At 40.1% G+C, this 23,119-nt stretch overlaps 1 protein-coding gene and 1 non-coding gene across 2 annotated transcripts in view; both read left to right on the forward strand.

Annotated features, from left to right (window-relative positions):
- Positions 1 to 23,119, forward strand: part of ADAMTS18 (ADAM metallopeptidase with thrombospondin type 1 motif 18) — a 175,278-nt gene that overhangs the window by 87,178 nt on the left and 64,981 nt on the right. Inside the window, exons 6-8 of the mRNA XM_027773447.1 lie at positions 3,585 to 3,690; positions 8,211 to 8,348; positions 10,477 to 10,630. Of these exons, the coding sequence (XP_027629248.1) occupies positions 3,585 to 3,690; positions 8,211 to 8,348; positions 10,477 to 10,630 (398 nt within the window). The remainder of the gene's footprint in view (positions 1 to 3,584; positions 3,691 to 8,210; positions 8,349 to 10,476; positions 10,631 to 23,119) is intronic.
- LOC114008578 (U2 spliceosomal RNA) lies at positions 3,282 to 3,472 on the forward strand. The gene has a single exon (XR_003550099.1). It is a non-coding gene; the product is annotated as a U2 spliceosomal RNA (small nuclear RNA).

Genomic DNA, 23,119 nt, shown 5'->3' on the forward strand with positions numbered 1-23,119 from the left:
CACAGACAAAGACAAGATACTAAGATTGGCAAGAGAGAAACAACAAGTTACCTACAAAGAATATCCCATCAGACTAACAACAGACTTCTCATTGGAAACAACGTGAGTGAAGAAAGAATGGGAAAATATATTCAAAGTGTTAAGGGAAAAGCAATTGCAACTGAGAATACTATACCTGGCAAGATTATCCTTCATATGGGAAGAAAAGACAAGAACATTCTCAGATAAACAAAACCTAAAAGAATTTACCAGCACCAGACCAGATCGCCAAGAAGTTCTCAAGGGAGTGCTATGTCAGGAAAATTAAAAGTAGTCACACAGAAGTAAGAGTTCAAAAACTAAGAAAATGGCCAACTTAATTATAGGGACAAGTCTGGATTTGAATATTATATCCCAGAATTCAATTGGGAAGATCGAATCACAACAGAAGATAAAGTACATGAGACTGAACTGGTGAAATAGTATTCTGTGACTTTTGACTAAAATATTGCTGTTTTTCTTCTAGGCTTTGTTATGCGGTTTTAAGAGTTTTTGTCTTGTCTTGAGCTATCAATAGCTTCATGTACCTGCTATTTGAACAGAATACTAACCTGTTTCCAGGCTTTAAGTTTTAAGCAAATTTCCTTACCAATTCAAACCTGCTTTTCTTGAAATTACCAGCTGAACTTGCTATTGAAAGTAGTTAGATTATTTAAGAAATTGTGTAATCAATAAAAAGTGGATGAAAAGGAATGGAATTCAACTGTAGATACCAGAGATAGTATGAGAAAAGGATGGGAAATGGTAGAGGGTCAGACATAGGGGTAAATATAAATATATATATATATACACACACACACACACACACACACATACATATACACACACGTATATATACACACACACATATATATATATACACACGCACTTATATATTATATACACATACACACACATACATATGTGAAAATAGAAATGGAAAATTATTCATGATAACATACGTGATTAAGCCACTATATAGTATATTCTGGCTGGGAAATCACTTTTTCTATGCTGTGATGATGATTAGGGGATGAATGTACGTTAATTAATTAAAAAAAAGTTTCAGAAAAAAAATGCATATTTGAGCACTGCAGTAAGCTATATAGCCCCAACTACGTGCTACTTTATAGTATGTTCATTCTACTCACTGAGGTTTATGCCTAAATTCAGACTTGTGCTCATGGCTATGTATATATCAGCTGTGCTTGCTACTGGAAAAATTTAGATTAATTAAGTTCATTAGCAAATCAATAAAATGGGGGAGAAGGCATAGAAAGCAACCACAGATACCAGAGACAATGTGGGAGGAAGGTGGGACACGGCAGGGGGGGAGAGATAGGGAATCAAGGATGACAAAAAAAAAAAAAGCAAAATATATAGGAAAAAGGAATTAGAAAATTATTTGTTGATAACACATATGTTGATGTGCTTGATTGAGCCAATATACAGTGTATTCTGAATGGGAAGTCTCATTTTGTATGCTGTAATGATGTATAGTGAATGAATGCAAATAAATAAATTTAAATTTAAAAAAAGAATGCTATCTTTTATATCTACACTACAATTCCATTATATTAGGTCATTGGGAAAGTCATGATGCATTTTTCTATGCAAAAATGCATCATGACTCTTCCAGTGACTCAATGCATTGTAGAATTCAATAGGTTTTTCTTTTTGTTGGTATTATTTTCTTATTTTTTTTACTTAATAAATTGTGTAAATTAGCACTGTGCAAGCTTTCTCTGTGATGGGCTATCGGTCATAGGTCTCTGTCATAGCTACTCAGTTCAACAGCTCTAGAGCAAAGCACCCATGGACAGTACAAGAGCCAATGAAAGTGGCTGTGTTCCAGTGACATTTATTTACAAAACCAGAAAGTGGGAGCCATAGTTTGCTTACAACATGGGTGGTTCAGGCTGATGATAAATTTCTAGGGAGCTGAGAACAGTTTAGATGATTTATACCCATCGTTCTCTTCCTCAAAGTGCTTTCTAATCCCTGATGATATATTAGTGGTAAAGGTCGATTGGACTTTATAAAAAAAAAATCTTTATTTTTGTGCTTCCCAAATTCTCTATAATATCTTTATTATATCTTATAAAATAAACTCATTTTAGTACCTTACTATTAATTATAGTCTTCATTGGAGGAGAATAACACATACCCATTTTGAGAGTTCTGTAGAGAGTTTTTTTATAATGGGGAATGGTATACATTCATTCATGTCCTCAGTTTCAAATGTGCAAAGTGACATAACCCAATGCATTATTGATGTTTCGAAGAGAAGTTCTGAGGAAGGAGAAGTTTTATTAACTAACTGGAGACAAAATATAAGGATAGACTTGCAATCCCACCAACTGTTCTGTAGGCTGCTTACTTTTAGCAGCCCATCCTTACCCTGAGTTTAGAATTCATGACATTGAGATATTGAGCAGATTAATTCAGCTTTCTGAGCCTCAGTTTCCTAATCTGTGACTATAACCACGCGCACATGGACATTTACTAGACGTACAGGATAGCGTGTGCTATTGGACAGCCATTTATTTAGTGATGAGGCTGGTGGTGCTGGTGGTGGGGATCGTGGCACCAACCATAATGCTTTCACACTCAATTTCCCAGGTGATCTCACTTGCATCTTAGCAGAAAGGTGAGAATAATCCATTTATAAGCATGTATTTAATAATAAATGGATATGTCACCCTGTTCTACTGATTAATACCACCCCAAATTAGGAAGAAAGACATTCACACACTATCAAGTATTTCAAGACAGAATCAAAGGCTTGCTGGCATGGTTTTATACTGCCCTTTGAAGGAAGCATCTTTGGGTAACAGGAACATTTGTCACATTGTGTAGGCATTTCCATGTTCTCTGCTCTAGAAAAGAGCATATTTCCCTTAGAAAATGTGTGCTTTGGCACAAATGCCACTGTTACATGAACATTTTGCATTAGATTACCTATCATTTTGTCAGTTTCTCTGACCCAAATAATAAACTTAGACAAGGCATATCAATTTGTGGAGACTTATTATTCTTTATGTAAAATGGGAACTAACATCATCGTACAGGACTTACAGAGCAGTTAGGATCCATTGAGGACAATATCTAGAAATACAAAAAGATATGAGATGCGGCCTTTATATATTATTGTTAGGCAGAACCAAAAACATCATCTTTAGTGTTTTCCTACAAATAATTAACTGCATTAATCCATTAAACTAAAACATAGAACATTTTGAGGACATCGGAAATGATCACATATCGCTTCACAGTCATTTGGCTAAGATCAAGTGTAGATTCTGTTCTTATCAGTTTAATATCTGATATGTCCCTTACCTGAGGACAATATGTTAAATGGATTTTTAGAGCAGGGAGGTGGATTAGGAGCTTGCTCCATCCACTCTATGCATTGACCTGGTGTTGCAGTACCTCCAGAAATGGTGCACCCCCTCCGGGGAACAAACAAAACAAAACAAAAACAAAAACAAAAGAAAAAGAAATGATCACATAGCTGTATATTTCCTCCCTCTTTGGATTAACATTTAAAATGAATTTTTCAATAGGGTTTGCCCCCATCAGTGGGATGTGCAGTAAGTACCGAAGTTGTACCATCAACGAGGACACGGGACTCGGCCTTGCATTTACCATTGCCCATGAGTCAGGACACAAGTAAGTGGCTCCGTGATTTACCCTTATGGGAAAACATGGGCAACTCACTGACATTTTCTAATGATCATTACTGATCAAGGTATAATAAATCGGATGATCTTATGTATTCATAGTACCTGACTATAAGAAGGGCTCATAATGCTAGTTGTTGATGTCACTTTTTTTTTTTTTAACTTTTTGCCATGGGGAGTGTGCACTCATCAGAGAGAGACAGAAGACAGTGGGAGGGAAAGTGAGAAATCATCCTTCAGTTGGGGTGGCCATGCCACAATCCCTTCTCCTCCTTTCTCCTCCTGGGATTTTGGGCTTGCATGCACATGAGACAGGCGTGATTTTTAAGCCTCCAGGGCCAGAACCTGAACCACCATCAGCCATGAGGAAGTCCAGCACCTTAACCACCAACCACCTGCTGGCCCCTGATGTCACTCTTTTTGATCAATAACATTTAGTATTACATTGTGTGTACAAATGGACTGAAGTTATTTAACTGATCCTCTGGTCTTTTAAGCATTTATTTATTTTCTTTCATGTTTAGTGGCAGTGAGGATGCTTTTTGTTAATTCTTTTTGTTTGTTTGTGCCAAAGGGCACTTATGCTCACCAGAGAGAGAAAGAGAGAGAGAGACAATCCCCTTTCCTCCATTCCTCCCTCCGGTCCTGGCATACATGCATACGTACACAGCATGTTTTCTTAAGCTGCTCAGGCCGGGATTCAAACCATAGTCAGCCATGTGGGTTTTAGCTCCCTGTGTACAGTATTTAATTGCTGTACTACAGGGCCAGTCTTTAGCTAATTCTTTTTTCTTAAGAATTATTTTATTTAACTTTAGTTACTTACTTATTTTAATTTGACCAGAGAGAGAAAGAGAGAGAGAGAGAGAGTAAGAAAGCAAGTCACCAGGTCCGGGACTCAAGCTGTGGTCGGCCATTAGTGAGTATAGCACCCTTAACCACCATACCACCTGCTGGTCCCCTTTAGCTGATTGCTTATACTAAGAAAATAATCATGGAGACATATTTTTTCCCAGGAGGGAATGGCATGCCAGTTTTTACACACTTTTGACACATGTACCAGATAGTCTTCTGGTGGTCACATTGCATGCACTTGTCTTTGAACTGATATTAGTGAATTTTTCGTTTGTGAGAACAGAGTAATGAGATAAACTCATTTTATGAGGCATATCATCTGTCATGGAGACAGTGCTACAGAGAATTTTCAAATGTTTGAGCAATAGGGGCTACATTGGAATAAGCAGAGCACTTGGCAAACAGTTATTTCAAAGGGCAGTGCTTTTTGGACATACCAGTTCAGGAATGTTTTTGTGTGTGTGTGTTGATGTATGTGTGTACACACATGTGTGTGTACATTTTATTTAACATATACATATATATTACATTAACATATATATTACATTAACATATACATTTTCAGAATATCTGATTAATTTCTGACTTATAGGCAACCATTTATTAAGTAACTATAATGTGTATTTTGATACTTTGGTATTAGTGTCAAAATTTATTATTTATTATAAATTTATTATTTTGAGGAAATCTGAATCTTGACCATTATTATTATCCAACAGTTTTCCAGTGTTCTTGATGAAAATACACACACCCACTTTCTGATCAAGATATGAAGGAATCAATCTTATTGTAATCAGGTGCCAAAATGCCAATTAAGCACAAGACTCCTTTGTACAGAGCTGGAAATAAAATATCTGTACATGTCAAATGTGTATCTAAATTTATTTCATGAGCATGAAGTCCAAATTAGTAAGACTCACTTTTTTTAAAACATTTTTTTATTTCATATTCTATTTTACATTCAGTCACATTATTTAGCTTACATACTGAATATTTCAACATGTGAACATTTCTCCCTAGTCCAGTTGATCAAACTATAAAAGTATCTTTTCAAAATACCATCCATTGAAAAATTAAATCATTCTTTCTATGAGTTAAAGGTATTTAAAATCAAAATCCAATATTCTATATGAGAAAAAAATATTTTAGATGAGGAAAAAATATGATCTTCAGGTAGGGTGGGGAAGAGTAGTGAGATGTAATAGGAAGAACTGATTTAATATAAAATATGTGCTCAAATTCTAGACCGTGTAACCTTACAGAGTTAAGTTTTAAAACAGATAGTTCCTGAGATTTGGGTATTACTTTATACATGTGCTAAAGGAAATGTGTGTTATAAAATATTGTTCAAGTAAATTAGAACATTAAAGCTTTTAAGTTCAAAAATTCAGTTCAAAATTTTTCTTAATGCCCATAAAATCACAGTAACATTGGAACCAGCAGATGGCATAATGGTTACATTGCTGGACTCCCATGTAGTCAACCGTGGTTCAAGTCCTGGATCCAGCAACTTAAAAACTCACATTGGGCACGTGTGCATGCATGCCCAGGATCCTGAGAGGATAATGGAGGAGAAGGGATTGCAATGGGGCCATCCCCCATGGGGGATGATTTCTTGCTTTCTGTCTCTTGTCTCTCTGGTGAGTGTATATGTATCCTATAGCAAAAACCTCTCTTAAAAACAAAAAACAACAACAAAAAACAAAACAAAACAAAAAAACAGGACATTCACAAAAATATTTAGGAAGAAAGTCTCCTAAACAAGTGCCTTTAGCTTTCTCATTAGTTGCAGAAAGAACTGAATTGGGCAAAACTGGAAATGAGAGAACATTTTCCCTGAATATATGTTGAGCTTAATAAATATGTACTTGTGAGGCCAGCAGTTGGCGTAATGGCTATGTCGCTGGACTCCCATGTAGTCGACTGCAGTTCGAGTCCCAGACCCAGTGGCCTAAACTCACATTGGGCACGTGTGTGTGTGTGTGTGTGCCCAAGATCCCGAGAGGAGAATGGAGGAGAAGGGATTGCGGCATGGCCATCCCCCCTTGGAGATGATTTTCCACTTTCCGTCTCTCTCTGTCTTTCCAGCAACTGCATGCACCCTATAGCAAAAACCTCTCTTAAAATATATAAATATGTACTTGTGAATGGTCACCTCTTAAATACCTAGAGAATTTACTGATAGGATCACAGAACAAAGTCATGATACTATCACTTGCCTAATAAATGGAAGGAATGCTGGAAAACTGGCTAGATGATAGGCATGGGTTACAATAAAATCTCATCAGTGCTTGAAATATGTTTATTTAATATTGACTACCTTCAAAAGATAGCTATATAAATGAAGTTGTATCAGAATAACATGTTTATTTCCACAGGAATCCTATGTACCTTTTAAAAATACATTCTTAAGCGGCAAATTTTACTCCTTTAAAGGATATTAAGAACAATATAAATTAATGATGAAATCCAAATCTATATCCCTTCCCCTGCCTCCCTAAAACAAAACAAAACAAAACACAATTTGTATGTGTGTGCACTGATTTTTTTTGGATCAGAAAATCTTTTTTCTCACTCACTACCGCATAACTATAGTGAGATGTAAGCTCTGACTTTATAGATGTAAGCTCTGACTTTATAGTGTGTGTATCCTATGTGGATACAGACATTAACGTGATATTTATTCGACTTGTCAGGAGATTAGAAATCACTTAGATAAAATGTCTGTGCTTTCTAGGGAGTAGACTACCTAAAATTGTTTTTATTACATAACTTCTATAACCTTCTGTGGTGAAACAGCACAAATTAGAGACTTCTCATGCAATGCATTCTGAAGAAGGTTTTTATATACCTTCAATAGATAGACTCAACCATTAATTGTGGAAGATATTTATACTTTTCAACAAGTTTAAGTATCATCAGAATTTATGATTTCAGCTTATAAATGGAACATTGTTAGTTTTTATATCACGGCATTATGTATGAAAAGTCCATAATCAATTGTTTCTGCATTTACCTCCTACTCACGCTGGATTTCTTTCTGTAGTTTTACAATTGGTGGCAACAAGACAATTTAGCTATTAATTTTTTTTTATTTGACCACCCCATTAACTTTGGTTTAGCTTAGAATTCTGACCAGAATTTCTAGTCTTTAAAATACATAGCAGGTCAGCCAGTCCACTTGACTACCTGGTGACTAAAATAGCTAGATCTCACATGGTGGATCAAGTGGTTTGAGTCCCAGACCTAGCAGCTTGAAAAACATGCCAGGTGCATGTGTGTGCCTGCCTAAAATCCCAAAAGGAGGAGAAAAATAATGGCACAAACATTCGGAAGGGAGTGCTTTCTCAATTTTTCTTTCTCTTTCTCTCTCTCTCTCATGGACGCATACACACTATAGTAGATTAAAGAAAATGTAGTTGGAACACCATTCTTTGATTTTGTGGCCAGAACATATTATAATACAGCTCTTAGCATTTTGTAAAATTTGGTACATGAATTTTGCAACTATTTATTGTGGTTTGTTTCTTACAATTCCAGTAACTCTGCCTTACACTGGGGTTTGTTGATTCTCAGTGTGTCTTTTTTCTTCCCCTGGTTATAACCTGGAAAAAGAATGCATAAAAGGTGTCTGTTCTTTTCATTCTGTTTCAGTTTTGGCATGATTCATGATGGAGAAGGCAATCCCTGCAGAAAGGCTGAAGGTAATATCATGTCCCCCACCCTGACTGGAAACAATGGGGTGTTTTCATGGTCTTCATGCAGCCGACAATATCTCAAGAAGTTCCTTAGGTAAGATGGGCTAAAGCTGCAGGTGTTCCCGAGTTTGCAGTGTTGATAGGGAATGGTACCTTCAGTAGACCTGAAGGCAAATGCTCAGTGGGAATTAATATTCTCGATACTTTCATTAACCTACACCACCATGTATTATTTGTAAACATTCACAGAATTAGCACAATGCATAGCTGGGGCAGATGTAAGTTATCTGAACAAATGATGGCCAATGGACAATAAAAAGCTGACAAGCCCTTTGCTAATAAGCTTTATCACATAGATTTTCTTACTAGTTTGAAATTCATGATTTGGGAACTGAAATTACCCTTTCTAACTCATGGGAGAATGGAATCAATAGATATTCTAAATCAAGACAAACTTGATATAGATGGAGTTTCCATCATTAATATACTATAGTTAAATGCTTTTGGATAATAATGATTACATATTATGATTATGTCATCATTAATAATAGCAGCAGCTAACTTTAAATACTGTGTTTTGTTAATCAAATGACTTTTTTCTCTTTGTTGTGCTTTCTGTGTGTTTGTTTTAAATGTATTTGCTAGAGGGCACGTGTACTCACCAGACACAGCTGTGGGTTGGAGGACAGTGAGAAAGCAGCCCCCCCATGGGAGATAGTCACACCCCAATTCTTCTCCATTGTCATTTTGGGATTCTGGGCATGCACACACGTGCCCAGCATGTGTGTTTTTTTTTTTTTTCTTTCCTTCTTTTTTTTTAATGGAGAGATTTTTGCTATAGGGCGCATGTGCTCACTAGGGAGACAGAAAGTGAGAAATCATACCCTACCTGGGAGGAAGGCAACACCACAATCCCATCTCTTCTATTCTCCTCTCGGGATTTTGGGAACACACTCACATGCACACGCACACACACCTGGCATGAGTTTTAAACTGCTGGGTCCAGGACTCAAACCATGGTTGACTACATGGGAGCCCAGAGATGCAACCATTATACCACCTGCTGTTCCTGAGTGTTTTTAAAGCCACAGGTTCTGGAACTCGAACTGTGCCATCAGCCATGTGAGATGCAGCTGCTTCAACCACTACACCACCAGCTGGCCCACAGATACATTCTTGTTTGATTTGTGTAACAGTCCTTATGGGATTGTTATTGAAGAGGAATATAGCATTTACACACTTTAGCTTTGGTCACCTGATTGACTAGGACCTTCATACCTCTGACACCAAAATTACACGTATCCACCATGCTGTTTCACCTCTCAGTGATACCATAGTTTTCTTATATGAGGAAATGGAGACAAGATACTTTAAGGATATCCATGCCATCAGGAGTGACTTTTGTTCTCAATACATCCCAAAATACCATGGGAAACTTTTTCTGCTCATGCACCAGTGTATCATTTTTTTTGAATAGTCCTATTTCTTTTTGCTGTGAAGCTTATTTGAGATAAAGATGCCCCGCCATCTGTAAACAATACAATGCAATTTAACACTCTGTAAAGACAGGTAGTGTCTCTGTGATTTATTTTGTACCTCCAGTGCTTAGCCTGATATCCTCCACACAGTAGGCACTCCATAAAAATTAGTGGAATACCATTGAACAAGCCCAGTCTGTCAAAGGGAGTTTTCAATACATATTACCTTTCCCGTCTCCTATCAAGTCCTAAGCTAAATCATGGGGGTGGCTGGAAATTCTAGTACCCCATCAAACTCTTTGTGGCTGTGTACATTTCATCCCCTTAGAGTGGACTTACTCTTTGGAATAAACATACATTTTGACTTTAGACATATACATTTCTTTAATCATGTTATATTTTTCTTAGTGTAAATGCCTTTGGAAATGTGTGTGTTTTAATTGCCAGAGGGCACACGCACTCACCAGAGAGAAAGAGGCAGCAGGAGAAAGCACCCACAGTGGACTGTCTTGCCGCCGTCTCTTCCCCTCCATTTCTCCATCCTGCTAGGATTTGGAGCCCTCATGCACATGCACTTGGCGTGTTTTTTCCAGGCCACCAGGGCTAGGATATGAACCGTGGTAGGCCTTGTGGGTTCCAGTTCCCTTCACCACTGGGCTGCAGGGATGGCGCCAGAGGTGTGTTGTTTAATTGGAAAGATCACACATCGGCACGGTAACTAATAAAGTTGTGTTGTCGCTGCAGTACACCTCAGGCTGGATGTCTAGTGGATGAGCCCAAGCAAACAGGACAGTATAAATATCCAGACAAACTACCAGGACAGATTTACGATGCAGACACTCAGTGCAAGTGGCAATTTGGAGTGAAAGCCAAGTTATGCAGTCTTGGTTTTGTGAAGGTATGTTTGCTTGTGATTTCAAACTTACATTAAGATTCTGTGATGTGTCTGTGTACCTAACAGAAGGATAAACATTTGGTTTGCTGAGGCCAAGGGTTAGCGTCTGGGCTATCTCTAAAATGTCAGTTGTTTGGCATGATAATGGAGTGGCAATTTTACTGTCAACGAATTATCCAGGCTTATCCTCTGTAGGCCATGCCTGGTTTAAATACCACTTGATTATATCCTAGGAAGAAAATTCCTCTTCCTTAGATGAAGACTTTACCCCTAATAGTGAATCTAGGAGTAATCGATTTTTACCTTCTGCTAATCACTGCTTTTGTTCTCATCCTGTTTATATTCCCTTTTAATGTACATTTAAACTCTTCAATACTCCAAAAATACATCAAACACCTTTTATATTATAAAAACATAAAGACCTATTATTGTCACCTAGCCTTCTTTTTTGAAATGTAAAAATTCAAGGTCTATCTTGAAGAATCTTAATGATGATTTTTGGGGGGTCAAGTCTTTCATTTACAATAGTAAAATAGATAAATGGGAAAATGCAAAAGACCAGGATATAGAGATAAGAAAACCTTATTTCACTTGGTTAAGAACTGCATCACTGACTGTGTTACAATCTCTCTTTTTTTAGGGGTCTTTGCCTTAGGGTGCATGCACATGTCAGAGAGAGAGAGAGAGAGAGAGAGAGACAGACAGACAGACAGAACCAGTGAGAGGGAAAGTGATAAATCACCCCTCAGAGGAATGGCCATGCCAAAATCCCTTTTCCTCCATTCTCTTTCTAGTGACTTGGGCAAACACACGCAACAGGCATGAGTTTTCAAGCCACCAGGTCTGAGACTCAAACTGAGGTTGGCCCTGTGGGAGTCCAGCAACATAACCACTATGCCGTTTGCTGGCCCCAGTGTTATAATCTCAACCTCACTAAAAAGTGGAATCTTTTCTAAGTTGGTTTATCCTCAGTATCCAAAGAGAAATATGTCTAAAAAAAGTTTTAGACACTGGACACATGGAAATCATGGATTCCCCTCTCTACTCCCATCATGCCTTTCTTCCTCTTACACCAACGTTGTCACCAGCATGATCAGCAGCAGCAGCAGCACAGCCACCAGAGTTACTAAGAATGTCACCAGGCACAGTCCATCCCCATCACGAGCCCCACCGTTACCCTGTCATCACCATGACCACCATGACCGGTCAGCCAGTTCCACCTCACACCATCGTTATCATCATTACCCTCTCCTCCACCACCACCACCACCACCACCACCACGTCCACCACTTACCTCCCCACCATTATCCACTGCCGTCTCCAGCTGCTGCTAATTTAGCCCCTGCTCCACATAAGGGCTTCTACTTGAAGATTTACTTAGCTTTACTTTGTCTTCACAAAAACCTCTGAAGTAAGAATTATTGTCACAGTTTACCTGTAGCTCAAAGAATGTACTCAACTTCTTCAAAGGTATGAGCGTTTTGTTTTTGTTTATTTTTAAGAAAGATTTTTTGCTATCGGGCATGTGCGCTTGCTGGAGAAACAGAGACAGAAAGTGAGAAATCACCCCCAAGGGAGGATGGCCACGCTGCAGTTCCTTCTCCTCCACTCTCCTCTCAGGATTTTGGGCGCGCATGCTCACGTGCTCAGCATAAGTTTTAAGCCACTGAGTCTGGAACTCAAACCACATTCAACTATGTGGGAGTCCAGTAATGTAAAATTATGACATCTGCTGGTCCCTGCCACGAAACTTTTAAATGGTGGAATTGAAACAAAACAAACTGCCCACATTGATGTTAAGGCTCCTTCTCTCCACGGGTGGACACCAGTGTTTTCTCAGCTTCGGGCATTAATGTTCCGTCATTAACAACTACTTTCATCCATTGTGTTATCTGTGTTCTTATTATTCTCTTAATGCTTTTCTATAAATCAACTCACTTCCCAAATATAAGTCCAGTGCCAAGAAATAATATTCATCAAATTATAGATTTAACACATTTCTGCAGAGAGGAACTTGAGAAAATACACCATGACTTTTCTGACAACCCAATAGATTTACATATTTTTCCTAATGTCATTTAAATGCTTAACTATTAGAACATTTTATCCAAATACCAGTCACAATTTTTGTGGATGTGTATCTTCCATGACCCATCGACCTAATTTTGGCAAATGCTGGTGGATCAAATATAAAAGTTAACAAATGTATAACCATTTGCCTGCTAAATTGATGATCTTGGTGGAAATAAGTAGCCATATACTTTAAAAAGTGTGTCTTTGAATTTCATTTCTTATTTACTTCACTCTAAAGGATTTATTAACTTGCGTATTCATTAATCAACTATTATATACTTATTATGCAGCAAATGCATCATTGGTAATGAGTATGATATTCTTTAAAGATACAAAGGAAGTTCCTAAAATTGCTATCATTACTTTAAGACCATATATTGAACAGATGTCTGTGGGGTGTCTGTTCTATGTGAGGCAGTGTGTTGAGCTTACACAACCACTTCTTACATTACAAATAGTTTTGTAGACTCACACCATGTTTTAAAAAGTCAGAACCACAACCTGGTGGTCTTCTCCATGAAGCACAAGAAAGGGAAATTGATATTCCAAATTAGAGACCGGAATGTCTGAGGATAGGGAGACTTGCTTAAGAGAGAGAGTAGTTAAGATGATGATGTGGTAAAATGGGAAGGCAGGGTTGGTTGATAGATCTGAGTGTGTGTATTTTTCCCTATAGCCTAGCTTTTGGTTTATTCCAGAACTTAGTTTCTTTCTGTTTTTTGTTTGTTTGTTTGTTGTTTTTTGTTTGTTTTTAGCGATATTTTTGCTATAAAATGCATGCACTCACCAGAGATACAGACAGAGACAGAGAGACAGAAACCAAAAAACCACCCCCCCCCAGGGGGTTTGGCCATGTCACAATCCCTGCTCCTCCATTCTCCAATCAGGATCTTGGGCACGCATGCACCAATGTGAGTTTTAAGGCACCAGGTCTGGGACTCGAACCACGTGGGAGTCAACTGCGTGGGAGTCCAGTGATGTAACCATCATTCCATCTGCTGGTCCCATCCTGAACCTACTTATAACTTGAACTGTGGCCACAACTCCAAGGATCGTAAATGGTGCCCTGCCAGACCATAACTAGGAAAGATTTCTACAACAAAATCTATTCATTTTGGGACCAGCAGATGGCTTCATGGTTATGTTGCTGGACTTCCACATGACTGATTAAGGTTTGAATTTCAGACCCAGTGGCTTGAAATTTACTCTGGGAATGTGTGCATACATGCCCAGAATTCTGAGAGAAAAATGGAGGAAAAGGGATTGCGGTGTGGCCATCCTCTCTGGGGGGGTGGTTTCTTGCTTTCTGTCTCTCTGTCTCTGTCTCTCTAGTGAGTGCCCACACCCTATAGCAAAAATCTCTCTTAAAAAATGTATTCATCATTCTTTTAAATGAAGTTTTGCCATAGGGCATGTGCACTTGCCAGAGAGACAGAGACAGAGGGATAGTGAGAAATCATCCCAGGGGAGATGGGTATGCCACAATCACTTCTTCTCCATTCGCCTCTCAGGATTTTGGGCACACATGCATGCATGCACACATGCTCTCCCAATGTGATTTTCAAGCTGCCAGGTCTGGGACTGAAACCACAGTCAGCCATATGGAAGTCCAGTGCCTTAACCATTACACCACCTGCTGGTCCCTCATCCTGTTTTTTATGAACAGTTTAGGCCAGTGCCAGCAGTACAGAAAACAGATGAAGTTTGTTTCTAGGGGTCTTCATCAGTCCACCATTACTTTCTCCTTCTGATCTTTCTCTTCATTCTGCCTACATTTTTTTTTTAATTAACTATTTGCCTTCCAGTAAGGCAGGTTTGCATAATGGTTAGAAGCCCAAAGAAAGAATAAAATACTCCTTGAAGTGTCCTCTCAAACTAGCAAATGAAGTGTATCGGCATCACCAGCACGTGTGAGAAATGCAGAGGCATTTCAGGTCCCATTGCAGGGCTAAACTGTAAAGAACTTTGGGTGTAGCACCGAGAGGTCAGTATTTCACAAAGGGCTGTAGGCGATCCTGATGTTTCGCTCTAGACTGAGAACCACTGAGATAAACCATCTGACTGTAAAGACACACAGCCATACCTCTCTGATTTTCAGTGGTGGAGAGCCATAGGTTTAAAATCTTTAGTCTTTGGCTGTAGGTCACGTGTACTCAGTGTAGAATGACTGAGGGGGAAGTGAAGAATCATTCCCTGAGAAGAAAGCCACACCGCAATCCCTCCTCCACTCTTCTCTCAGGATTTTGGGCATGCACGCACACACTCCTGGTATGATTTTCAAGCCACCGGGTCTAGTACTCTAACCACAGTTGGCCCTGTGAGAATCTGGCACCTTAACCATCTTGCCACTGGCTGGCTCATAGGTTTAAAATCTTTAATCTAAAATTTCTAGAAGCTTAGGCGAATGCCCTAACATTCCTGAGCCTAAGTAAGGTGAAGATGCTAATGGGTCTTCCCTGGCAAATTTGTGAGGCTGGAGTACTGACTATGGTTGCGTCACTCAGTAAGCAATATGGGTTACTCCCTTCTATTTATGTGTTTATAATCATCATTGCTTCATAATTTATGTTTTAAAAATCTTTCACTTCTTCAGTTAAATTTATTCCTCAGTTTGTTTTGTTTTATTTGTTCACTTTTGTGGCTATTGAGAATGGGACTGCTTTCTTGATTCTTTTTAGCTAGTTCATTATTGGTATTCTAAAATACTAATTTTCATATGTTGATTTCATATTCTGCTATTTTACTGGATTTGTTTATTAGTTCTGACCTTCTTGGTGGATTCTTGAGGTTTTTCTACATTTATAATCAGATCGTCAGCAAACAGACAATTTGACTCCCTCCTTTCCAGTTAATTTCTTTCTTTTGCCTAATTGTTTTAGCTAAAAGTTCTAGAAGTATTGAACAAATGTGGAGAAAGTGGACATCCTTGTCTTATTCTGGTTCTGAAAGGAGAAGCTTTCCATTTTTCCCCATTTGGTATGATCTTCATTGTTAGGTACTATAGATGCCTATTATTATATTGAGATATTTGCTTTCTCTACTTAATTCATTAAGGTTCTTAATCATAAAGGGAAATCGTATGCTATTATATTTAAATGCTTTTTCTATGTCAGTTACCATCATGTGATTTTTGATAGAAGGCTTGTATTGATTTGTGAATGTTTACCTCTCTTTGCATCTTGGAGATATATCCCTGTTGATCGTATATAATATTTTTGATGTGTATTGAATTTGGTTTAGTTGCATTTTATTGTGGATTTTAGCATCTGTGTTTATCGGGATGTTCAGTAGTTTTCTCTCTTCTACTCTCGCCTGTTTTGTATTCAGACTAGTGGTACACTCATCAGATAAGTTTGGGAGAATATTCCTTCCACTTGACTGCTTTTCAATAATTTAAGAAGAATTGGTGTCAGTTCATATTTTAAAAATGTATATAGTTTGGCAATGAAAGCATTCAGTCCTGGGCATTTCTTTGCTGGGAGACTTTTTATTACTGTTTTAAACCTATTTCTTATTGTTAGTGTGTTCAAGCTTTCTGTGTATTCTGGGCTCAGTCTCAGGAGACTGCATACACAGGTCTACTCTTCAGATTTTCCAGTTTGGGTATATGGTTGTTTATAATAATCTCCAATGATCTTTGGTATTTCTGTGGCATTGTTTGTAATGTATTTGTTTGTTTCTGATTTTATTGATTTGGGTCTTCGCTCTTCTCTCTCTCTCTACAATCTAGCTAATAGCTTGTTGATATATATATATATATTTTTTTTTCTTTTCCAAAACCGTACTTTTGTTTTGGTATCTTTTGTGTGTTTTTTTTTCCCCTCTGTTTTATTTATTTCTATTCTGACATTTATTATTTCTTTCCTTCTGCTTTCGTATTTGGTTTGTTCATGTTTTTCTTGTTCCTTAAGATGGACCATGAGTTTACTTCCCATCTTTCAATTTTTTAAAATATGAATACTTACTGCTGTAAATTTCTAAGTATTGCTTTTGCTGTATCCTGTATGTTTTGGTATGCCATGTTTCCATTTTCATTTATTTTAAGACCTTTTTAAATTTCTTTCTTAATTTCTTCTTTGACCCAGTACTCATTCAGAAACATGCTCTTTAGGGACCAGCAGTTAGCGTGATGGCTATGTCACTGGACTCCCATGTAGTCGACTGTGGTTCAAGTCCTGGACCCGGTGGCTTAAAACTCGTGCTAGGCACATGTGCGTGCGTGCCCAAGATCCTGAGACAAGAATGGAGGAGAAGGGATTGTGGCATGGCCATCCCCCCTGGGGGGGTTGATTTCTCACTTTGTATCTCTCTGTCTCTCTCTGTCTTTCTGGCGAGCGCACGTGCCCTATAGCAAAAACCTCTCAAAAAAAAAAAAAAAAGAAACATGTCATTTAGTTTTCATGTGTCCGTTTATTTTCCACAGTTCCTCCTGTTGATTTCTAGTTTCATTTTATTGTGGTTGGAAAAGACACTTGATATGATTTCTTCTTGAAATTTTTGAGGCTTGTTTGATGGCCTATTATAGGATCTCTCCTGGGGATCCTTTTATGGGCTAATGAATAGATGTGTATTCTGCAGCTATTCTTAACTGGATGCTTTTTTCTGTTAGCATTTTGAATATGGTGTATAGATGGTTTCTGCTGACAGGCTTGCTGTTGTCTGGTGGTGTTCCTTTGCGTATGGCTTGCTGCTTTTCCCCTACAATTTTAGGATTCTATCTTTGACTTTTGACAGTTTTATTGTAATGGTCCTTGGGAAGGATCTTTTTGCATTAAATGTACTTGACATCGTTTTATTTCTTGATCCTGAATGTTGTCGTTCTCCCCAGACTTGGGGTACTTTCAGTTATTATTTCATGGAATAGCTTTTTTAACACTTTTGTTATTTCTTTTTCTTCTGGAACTCCCTTAATGTGAATATTTTATCTTTTAATTGTGCTCCTTATGCTTCATGGGTTTTGTGCATTTCAAAACAATTCTTTTTCTTTCTTTGTGTCTGACTGCCTTATGTCAGAGGTTCTTCTTCAACTTCAGAGAGCCTTTTTTTCTGCTGGGTCTAGCTCTTTTGCTCTCTGCTATATTTTTTATTTCCTCTGTTGACTTCTTTATCTCTGGTACTGCTATTAACATGTGCTTCTTTGTAAAAATTCTTCTTGTTGCATTTCTCATTTCTATCATGGATTGTTTTTCTGAACTCATTGTTCACTGGAATTCTTTTGCATCCCATTGAGCTTCCTTAGGATTGTTAAGTTTAATGTCGTACCAGGCATCTTGGGGAGGCTTTCCTTTCCTTCATAGTCCATTACTGGCGAGCACTTGCACATCTTTGGAGGAGCCATATTTCCTTGCTTCCTCATGTTTCTCATGTCCCTATACTAGTATTTCAGCACCGTCTCCCTACTCCTGTGGGAAGTATAGCTCTACCATGCCCTTCTTCCATCTCATGAAGAGGAGTTATGCTAGGCTTCTCTGGTTGGCCATCTTCTTTCTTTGTCTTCTCACAAGTGACTCTTAAGAGCTTGAAATGTGGCTAGAGTGACTAAGTTTTAAATTTAATTTTAAATAATTTCTTTTGAACAAGCCGCCTGTAGCTGGCAGTCATTAAAACAGGCAGTGTAGCAGTAGTTACTGTGTAGAGTTACCTAGGTGAGGGTGGGGAGGCAGAATAGTGAAGCTTGTGTGAAGTGTCCCCCATGCAGCAGTGGGCTGTGTGCATGGCAGTGGGGTGTGTGTGGCAGTGGGGTGTGCACAGCAGTGGGGTGTGTGGCAGTGGGCTGTGTGCAATAGTGAGCTGTGCATGTGGCAGTGGGGTGTGTGTGCGGCAGTAGGCCGTGTGTGGCAGTGGGCCATGCATGGCAGTGGTGCGTGTGCATGGCAGTGGGGTATGCATAGCAGTGGACTGTGTGCAAACGGTGGGCTGTGCACATGGCAGTGGGGTGTGCATGGCAGTAGGCTAGTGGGGGGGGTGTGGCAGTGGGGTGTGCATGTGGCAGTGGGGTGTGTGTGCGGCAGTAGGGCCATACGTGGCAGTGAGCCATGCATGGCAGTGGTGTGTATGTGTGTGTGTGTATGTGTGTGTGGCAGTGGGCTGTGTGCGACAGTGGGCTGTGTGTATGGCAGTGGGGTGTGCACAGCAGTGGGTTAGTGGCGTGTGTGTGGCGGTGGGGTGTGTGTGGCAGTGGGCTAGTGGGCTGTGCATGTGGCAGTGGGGTGTGTGTGCAGCAGTAGGGCCGTGCATGGCACTGGGCCGTGCATTACAGTGGTGTGTGTGTGTGGCAGTGGGGTGTGCGTAGCGGTGGGCTGTGTGTGACAGGGGGCTTTGCACGTGGCAGTGAGGTGTGCACAGCAGTGGGCTAGTGGGGTGTGTGTGTGGCAGTGGGTTGTGTGCAGCAGTGAGCTGTGTGTGTGGTAGTGGGCTGTGCCCATGGCACTGGGTCATGTGTGGCAGTGGGCAGTGCGAGGCAGTAGGCCGTGTGCAACAGTGGGCCGTGTGCATGGTAGCTTGGCTCAGGATGGTACAATGGACAGTGTGGTAACTCTTCAGCTTTCAGAAATATGTGGAAGGCAAAGCCAGTATGATTTCATGATCTAGTAGAAGATTTCCTGATAAAATGTGGGAGGAAGAGAAGACTCAAAGATGATTCAATGATTTGGAGGCTGAGCAACTAGAAATATGGACGTATAAAACAAGGTGGCAAAAGCTGAACAAGAAACAGGCCTGGGGGACAGAGAAGGAGTTTTGTTTTTGTTTTCTAGAGATGTTTTTGCATACATTCACTGGAGAGACAGAGAGACAGTGAGAAATCACCTGCCTGCCCTGGGCGGCATTCACTGGAGAGACAGAGAGACAGTGAGAAATCACCTCCCTGCCCTGGGCGGGTGGCCACACCACAATCGCTTCCCCTCCATTCTCCTCTCAGGATTTTGGGCATAAACACATATGCATCTAGTGTGAGTTTCAAGTCACTGGGTCCAGGACTTGAACTGTGGTCAACTACATGGGAGTCCAGTGTCTCAACCACTATGCTACCTCTACCTCTGACCTAGAGTTTTGTTTTTGTTTTTATTTTGCCTTTTTTTTTTTTTTTTTTTTATTAGCATGTTGTGTTTAAGATGCTTTATCAGGGCCAGCCAGTGTGGTAGTTAAGGCAGCTGGACCCCACATGGCTGAGTCTTAAAGTTTGAGTCTTGAACCTGGCAGATTGAAAAACACACTGGGCACTGTGCATGAGGACCCAACATCCTGGAAGGAGAAATGGAGGAGAAAGGATTGCAGGGTGGCCATTTTGCATGGAGCGTGGCTTCTCCCATCACCCACCTCATTCCACATGTGTCCCGTGGCAAAATTTGAAAGAAACAAAAGGTACTTTATCACATTTGATTTTCAAAAAGCATTATCAGACAGGCTGCATGGTGCAGTGATGGTGCACTGCCCGAGAAGAGCTGGATCCTACATCATGACCACAGTTTGAATCCCTGGCCCAGCCCCAGGCACATGCATGAGAGCCCAAGATCTTCCAAGCTACAGACTCGAGGAAGGGGATCCTGCCATGACCAGACCTGTGGAAGGTGCTCATCTCTCTTTCTGTCTCCCTCTCTCACACACATACACTGTCATATGTGCATGCTTTGTCAATTTTTAAAAAGCCTTTAACTTTTTTTAAGCATGACGTGTTTCCCTTGAAGGGCCACACATCCCATGGAATATAACTGGAGAACATGGTCAGCAATGGATAGGCCAAAATATTGAGTAGCATTGAGACCCTTTCCTTACAAATGTTGTCTAGTTCAGAAAAATCACATCCAAACAGCAAGAGGCTTTGGGATCTATGCAGTTATTTTTTTTTTCTCTTAAATTATGATTTAAGTCCAGGGAATTTTAGGTAAGGAACAGTTTGTCGAGTATGCTAGAAAAGAGAGGGAAGTACAAAAGAAAAGTGCAGACTACCATTTCTGTTGACGCTGAAAGGCAGCTTTCTCAGAGGGCTCTCTCAGTCCCACAGCATGTCGTCCGCTGTAATTACATCTGACTTCTGCACTTCACCGCAGAAGAAATAACACGTGGCTGCAGCCTGTCTTGTTCCACTCTGGAATCCCTTGTGTTTTCGTTTCGCTTTACTGTCCGGGTTCTCTCCAGCTGCCTCCTGCCCTAGTGCTGCGGCTTGGCTTTGGCGGTGCCATCTACCCTCCTAACCCTGGTCTGCCCTAGGGTCGTTCTGTTGGCTTCCACATTGGCTGTGGGTGTGAGCGGTGGCTTTCCCTGGCTGTGAGAAGGAAAACGAGGCACTTCTGAAGGCCTTTCTGCGTGAGGCTTGAGCCACCTCAGAGCTACCTCTCATTTTTTCTAGTTTGACACAGACAGAGATGGTTCCCTTTTCCACATTTCCTCTTCCTCGCCCTCGCCCAGTGGGGGACCAGATCTGGAACATGTGGAGAGGATGCCTCCACTCTATTGGTTGGAAGGCTCCCTCGTGCTTTCTACAATGTCGGGCAGATTCACAGAAAGGTGTTTATGTTCTGTTCCATGAACTATTTTGAGACTGGGAAATGGTATGGGGACTCTTGTCTGGGGCTGCTAATGGTGGTGTTTCTAAACAGTGTTCTGATGAAGTATTCCGATTGTTATTATAGTGTTCTCTGTTTAGGGGCAAGGATTTTATGGTTTCCAAGAACAGAATTGCTGCATGTGTCTCTGATAGCCCTATATTTTGTTTTCTCAGTCCTGTGGAAAGCTTTGAGTGTGTGTATGTACGCGTGTGTGTAAGAGAGAGAGAGAGAGAAAGAGAGAGAGAGAGAATTTTCTAAGCTATGTTTTCTAATTATAGAATCTATATTGAGTGTAGTGCCTGGGTAATTGAGTTTTTAGGAATATAGCAAGTGACCACAAAAATTCTCTCCTTTTCTCCCTGGTTAACATCACCTCCCAAATGCATGTGTGTGTACTTCTCCCTTTGTAAGTAGAATGTGGCAAACAAGATGGAATCTCTTTGATGTTTCGTGACTTTCCATCGATGACTTAATTCTGAGTAACCACATCCGCTGTGTAAGCTAAAAGGAATCTGGTTCCATCTCCTTACTTCATAGACAGGAAAGCCAGGTCTGAAGCAGTTATGAGATTTCCAATATCCATTCATGGCAAACTCAAGTCCAGTTGTAAGAATTAGGAATCTGGATTCTTTAATCAGGCCATTCCGAGTCCTGCCTTTTTCCCTGCCAGGTATGTGACTTTGAGAGGGGCAGTAGCTTGCGTGGTTCCTCAGCTAAAGGAATTTAGATGAGAAATGAATTTGACTTTCATTACTGAAATGGTGGTAACAGTATTCATTGCCCATGAGTGTTGTAATAAATTTACCGCAGGTTTAATGTGTCCTCAAACTGCACAACTGTGTCATCTTTTCATTTTGGAAGGGGCCGACATGAAGGCTAAGGTCAAGGTGCCAGCAGGGCTGTGATCCCTTTAGAATGACACAGGAGAGGCCCGTTCTTACCTCCACCAGTTGCTCAGAGCCATCTGCCCTCCTTGGCTCATGCCCTTCTTCCATCTTCAAAGGCATTGACCTTCCTCTGAGTCTTCCCCCTTTCCCGTGTAAGGAGCCTTGAGACTACATTGGACCCACCTAGAAAATTGAGACGAGTCTCTCCATCTCAAGATCACTTGATTAGCAACCTCAATTTTATGTGCCAATTGAATCCTCCTTTGCCTCACATATTTGTAAATTCAGGGAACAGGATGTGAACATCTTTGGGGGCCATCATTCTGCAGATCCCAGTCTAGCGTGAAAATTAAATTGTTTCAGAAGTTTAGTGTAACATTAAACTGTCTAAATACTTAAAAACTGTCATACAGTGATGACGGTAAGAATGACAGCAGCCAGTATTCGGGAGAACCGTGTGCCAGGCAAGCACACCCTTTATGTGTGTTATCTCTTGCACGTTTAACAACTCTGTTGGGAGCTGCAGCATCAGGACTCCTATCACATACCTGTCCATAGAGCATTCAATATGGAAGTGCAGGATGAGGATTTGAATCAGATCTGCTTTATTCTGGTCTCAGTCCACTGTGCCCCATTGGTTACTAACAGCATTATCATTAGAAACCTGATCTCTGGGAACCAGCAGTTAGCGTAATGGCTATGTTGCTGGACTCCCATGTAGTCGACCGCGGTTCATGTCCCAGATCCATGGGCTTAAAACTCACACCAGGCGCGTGTGCGTGCGTGCGTGCCCAAGATCCCGAGAGGAGAATGGAGGAGAAGGGATTGCGGCGTGACCATCCCCCCTGGAGGGTGATTTCTTGCTTTCTGTCTCTATATCTCTCTGTCTGTCTGGCAAGCGCACCTGCCCTATAGCGAAAACCTCTCAAAAAAAAAAAAAAAAAAAAAAATAAAAAAAAATAAAAAGCCATTGCATATATTCAAAA

This window comes from Tupaia chinensis, unplaced genomic scaffold (genome assembly GCF_000334495.1).
Source record: "Tupaia chinensis unplaced genomic scaffold, TupChi_1.0 Scaffold000355_1, whole genome shotgun sequence".
In the NCBI taxonomy this organism is placed as follows: domain Eukaryota; kingdom Metazoa; phylum Chordata; class Mammalia; order Scandentia; family Tupaiidae; genus Tupaia; species Tupaia belangeri.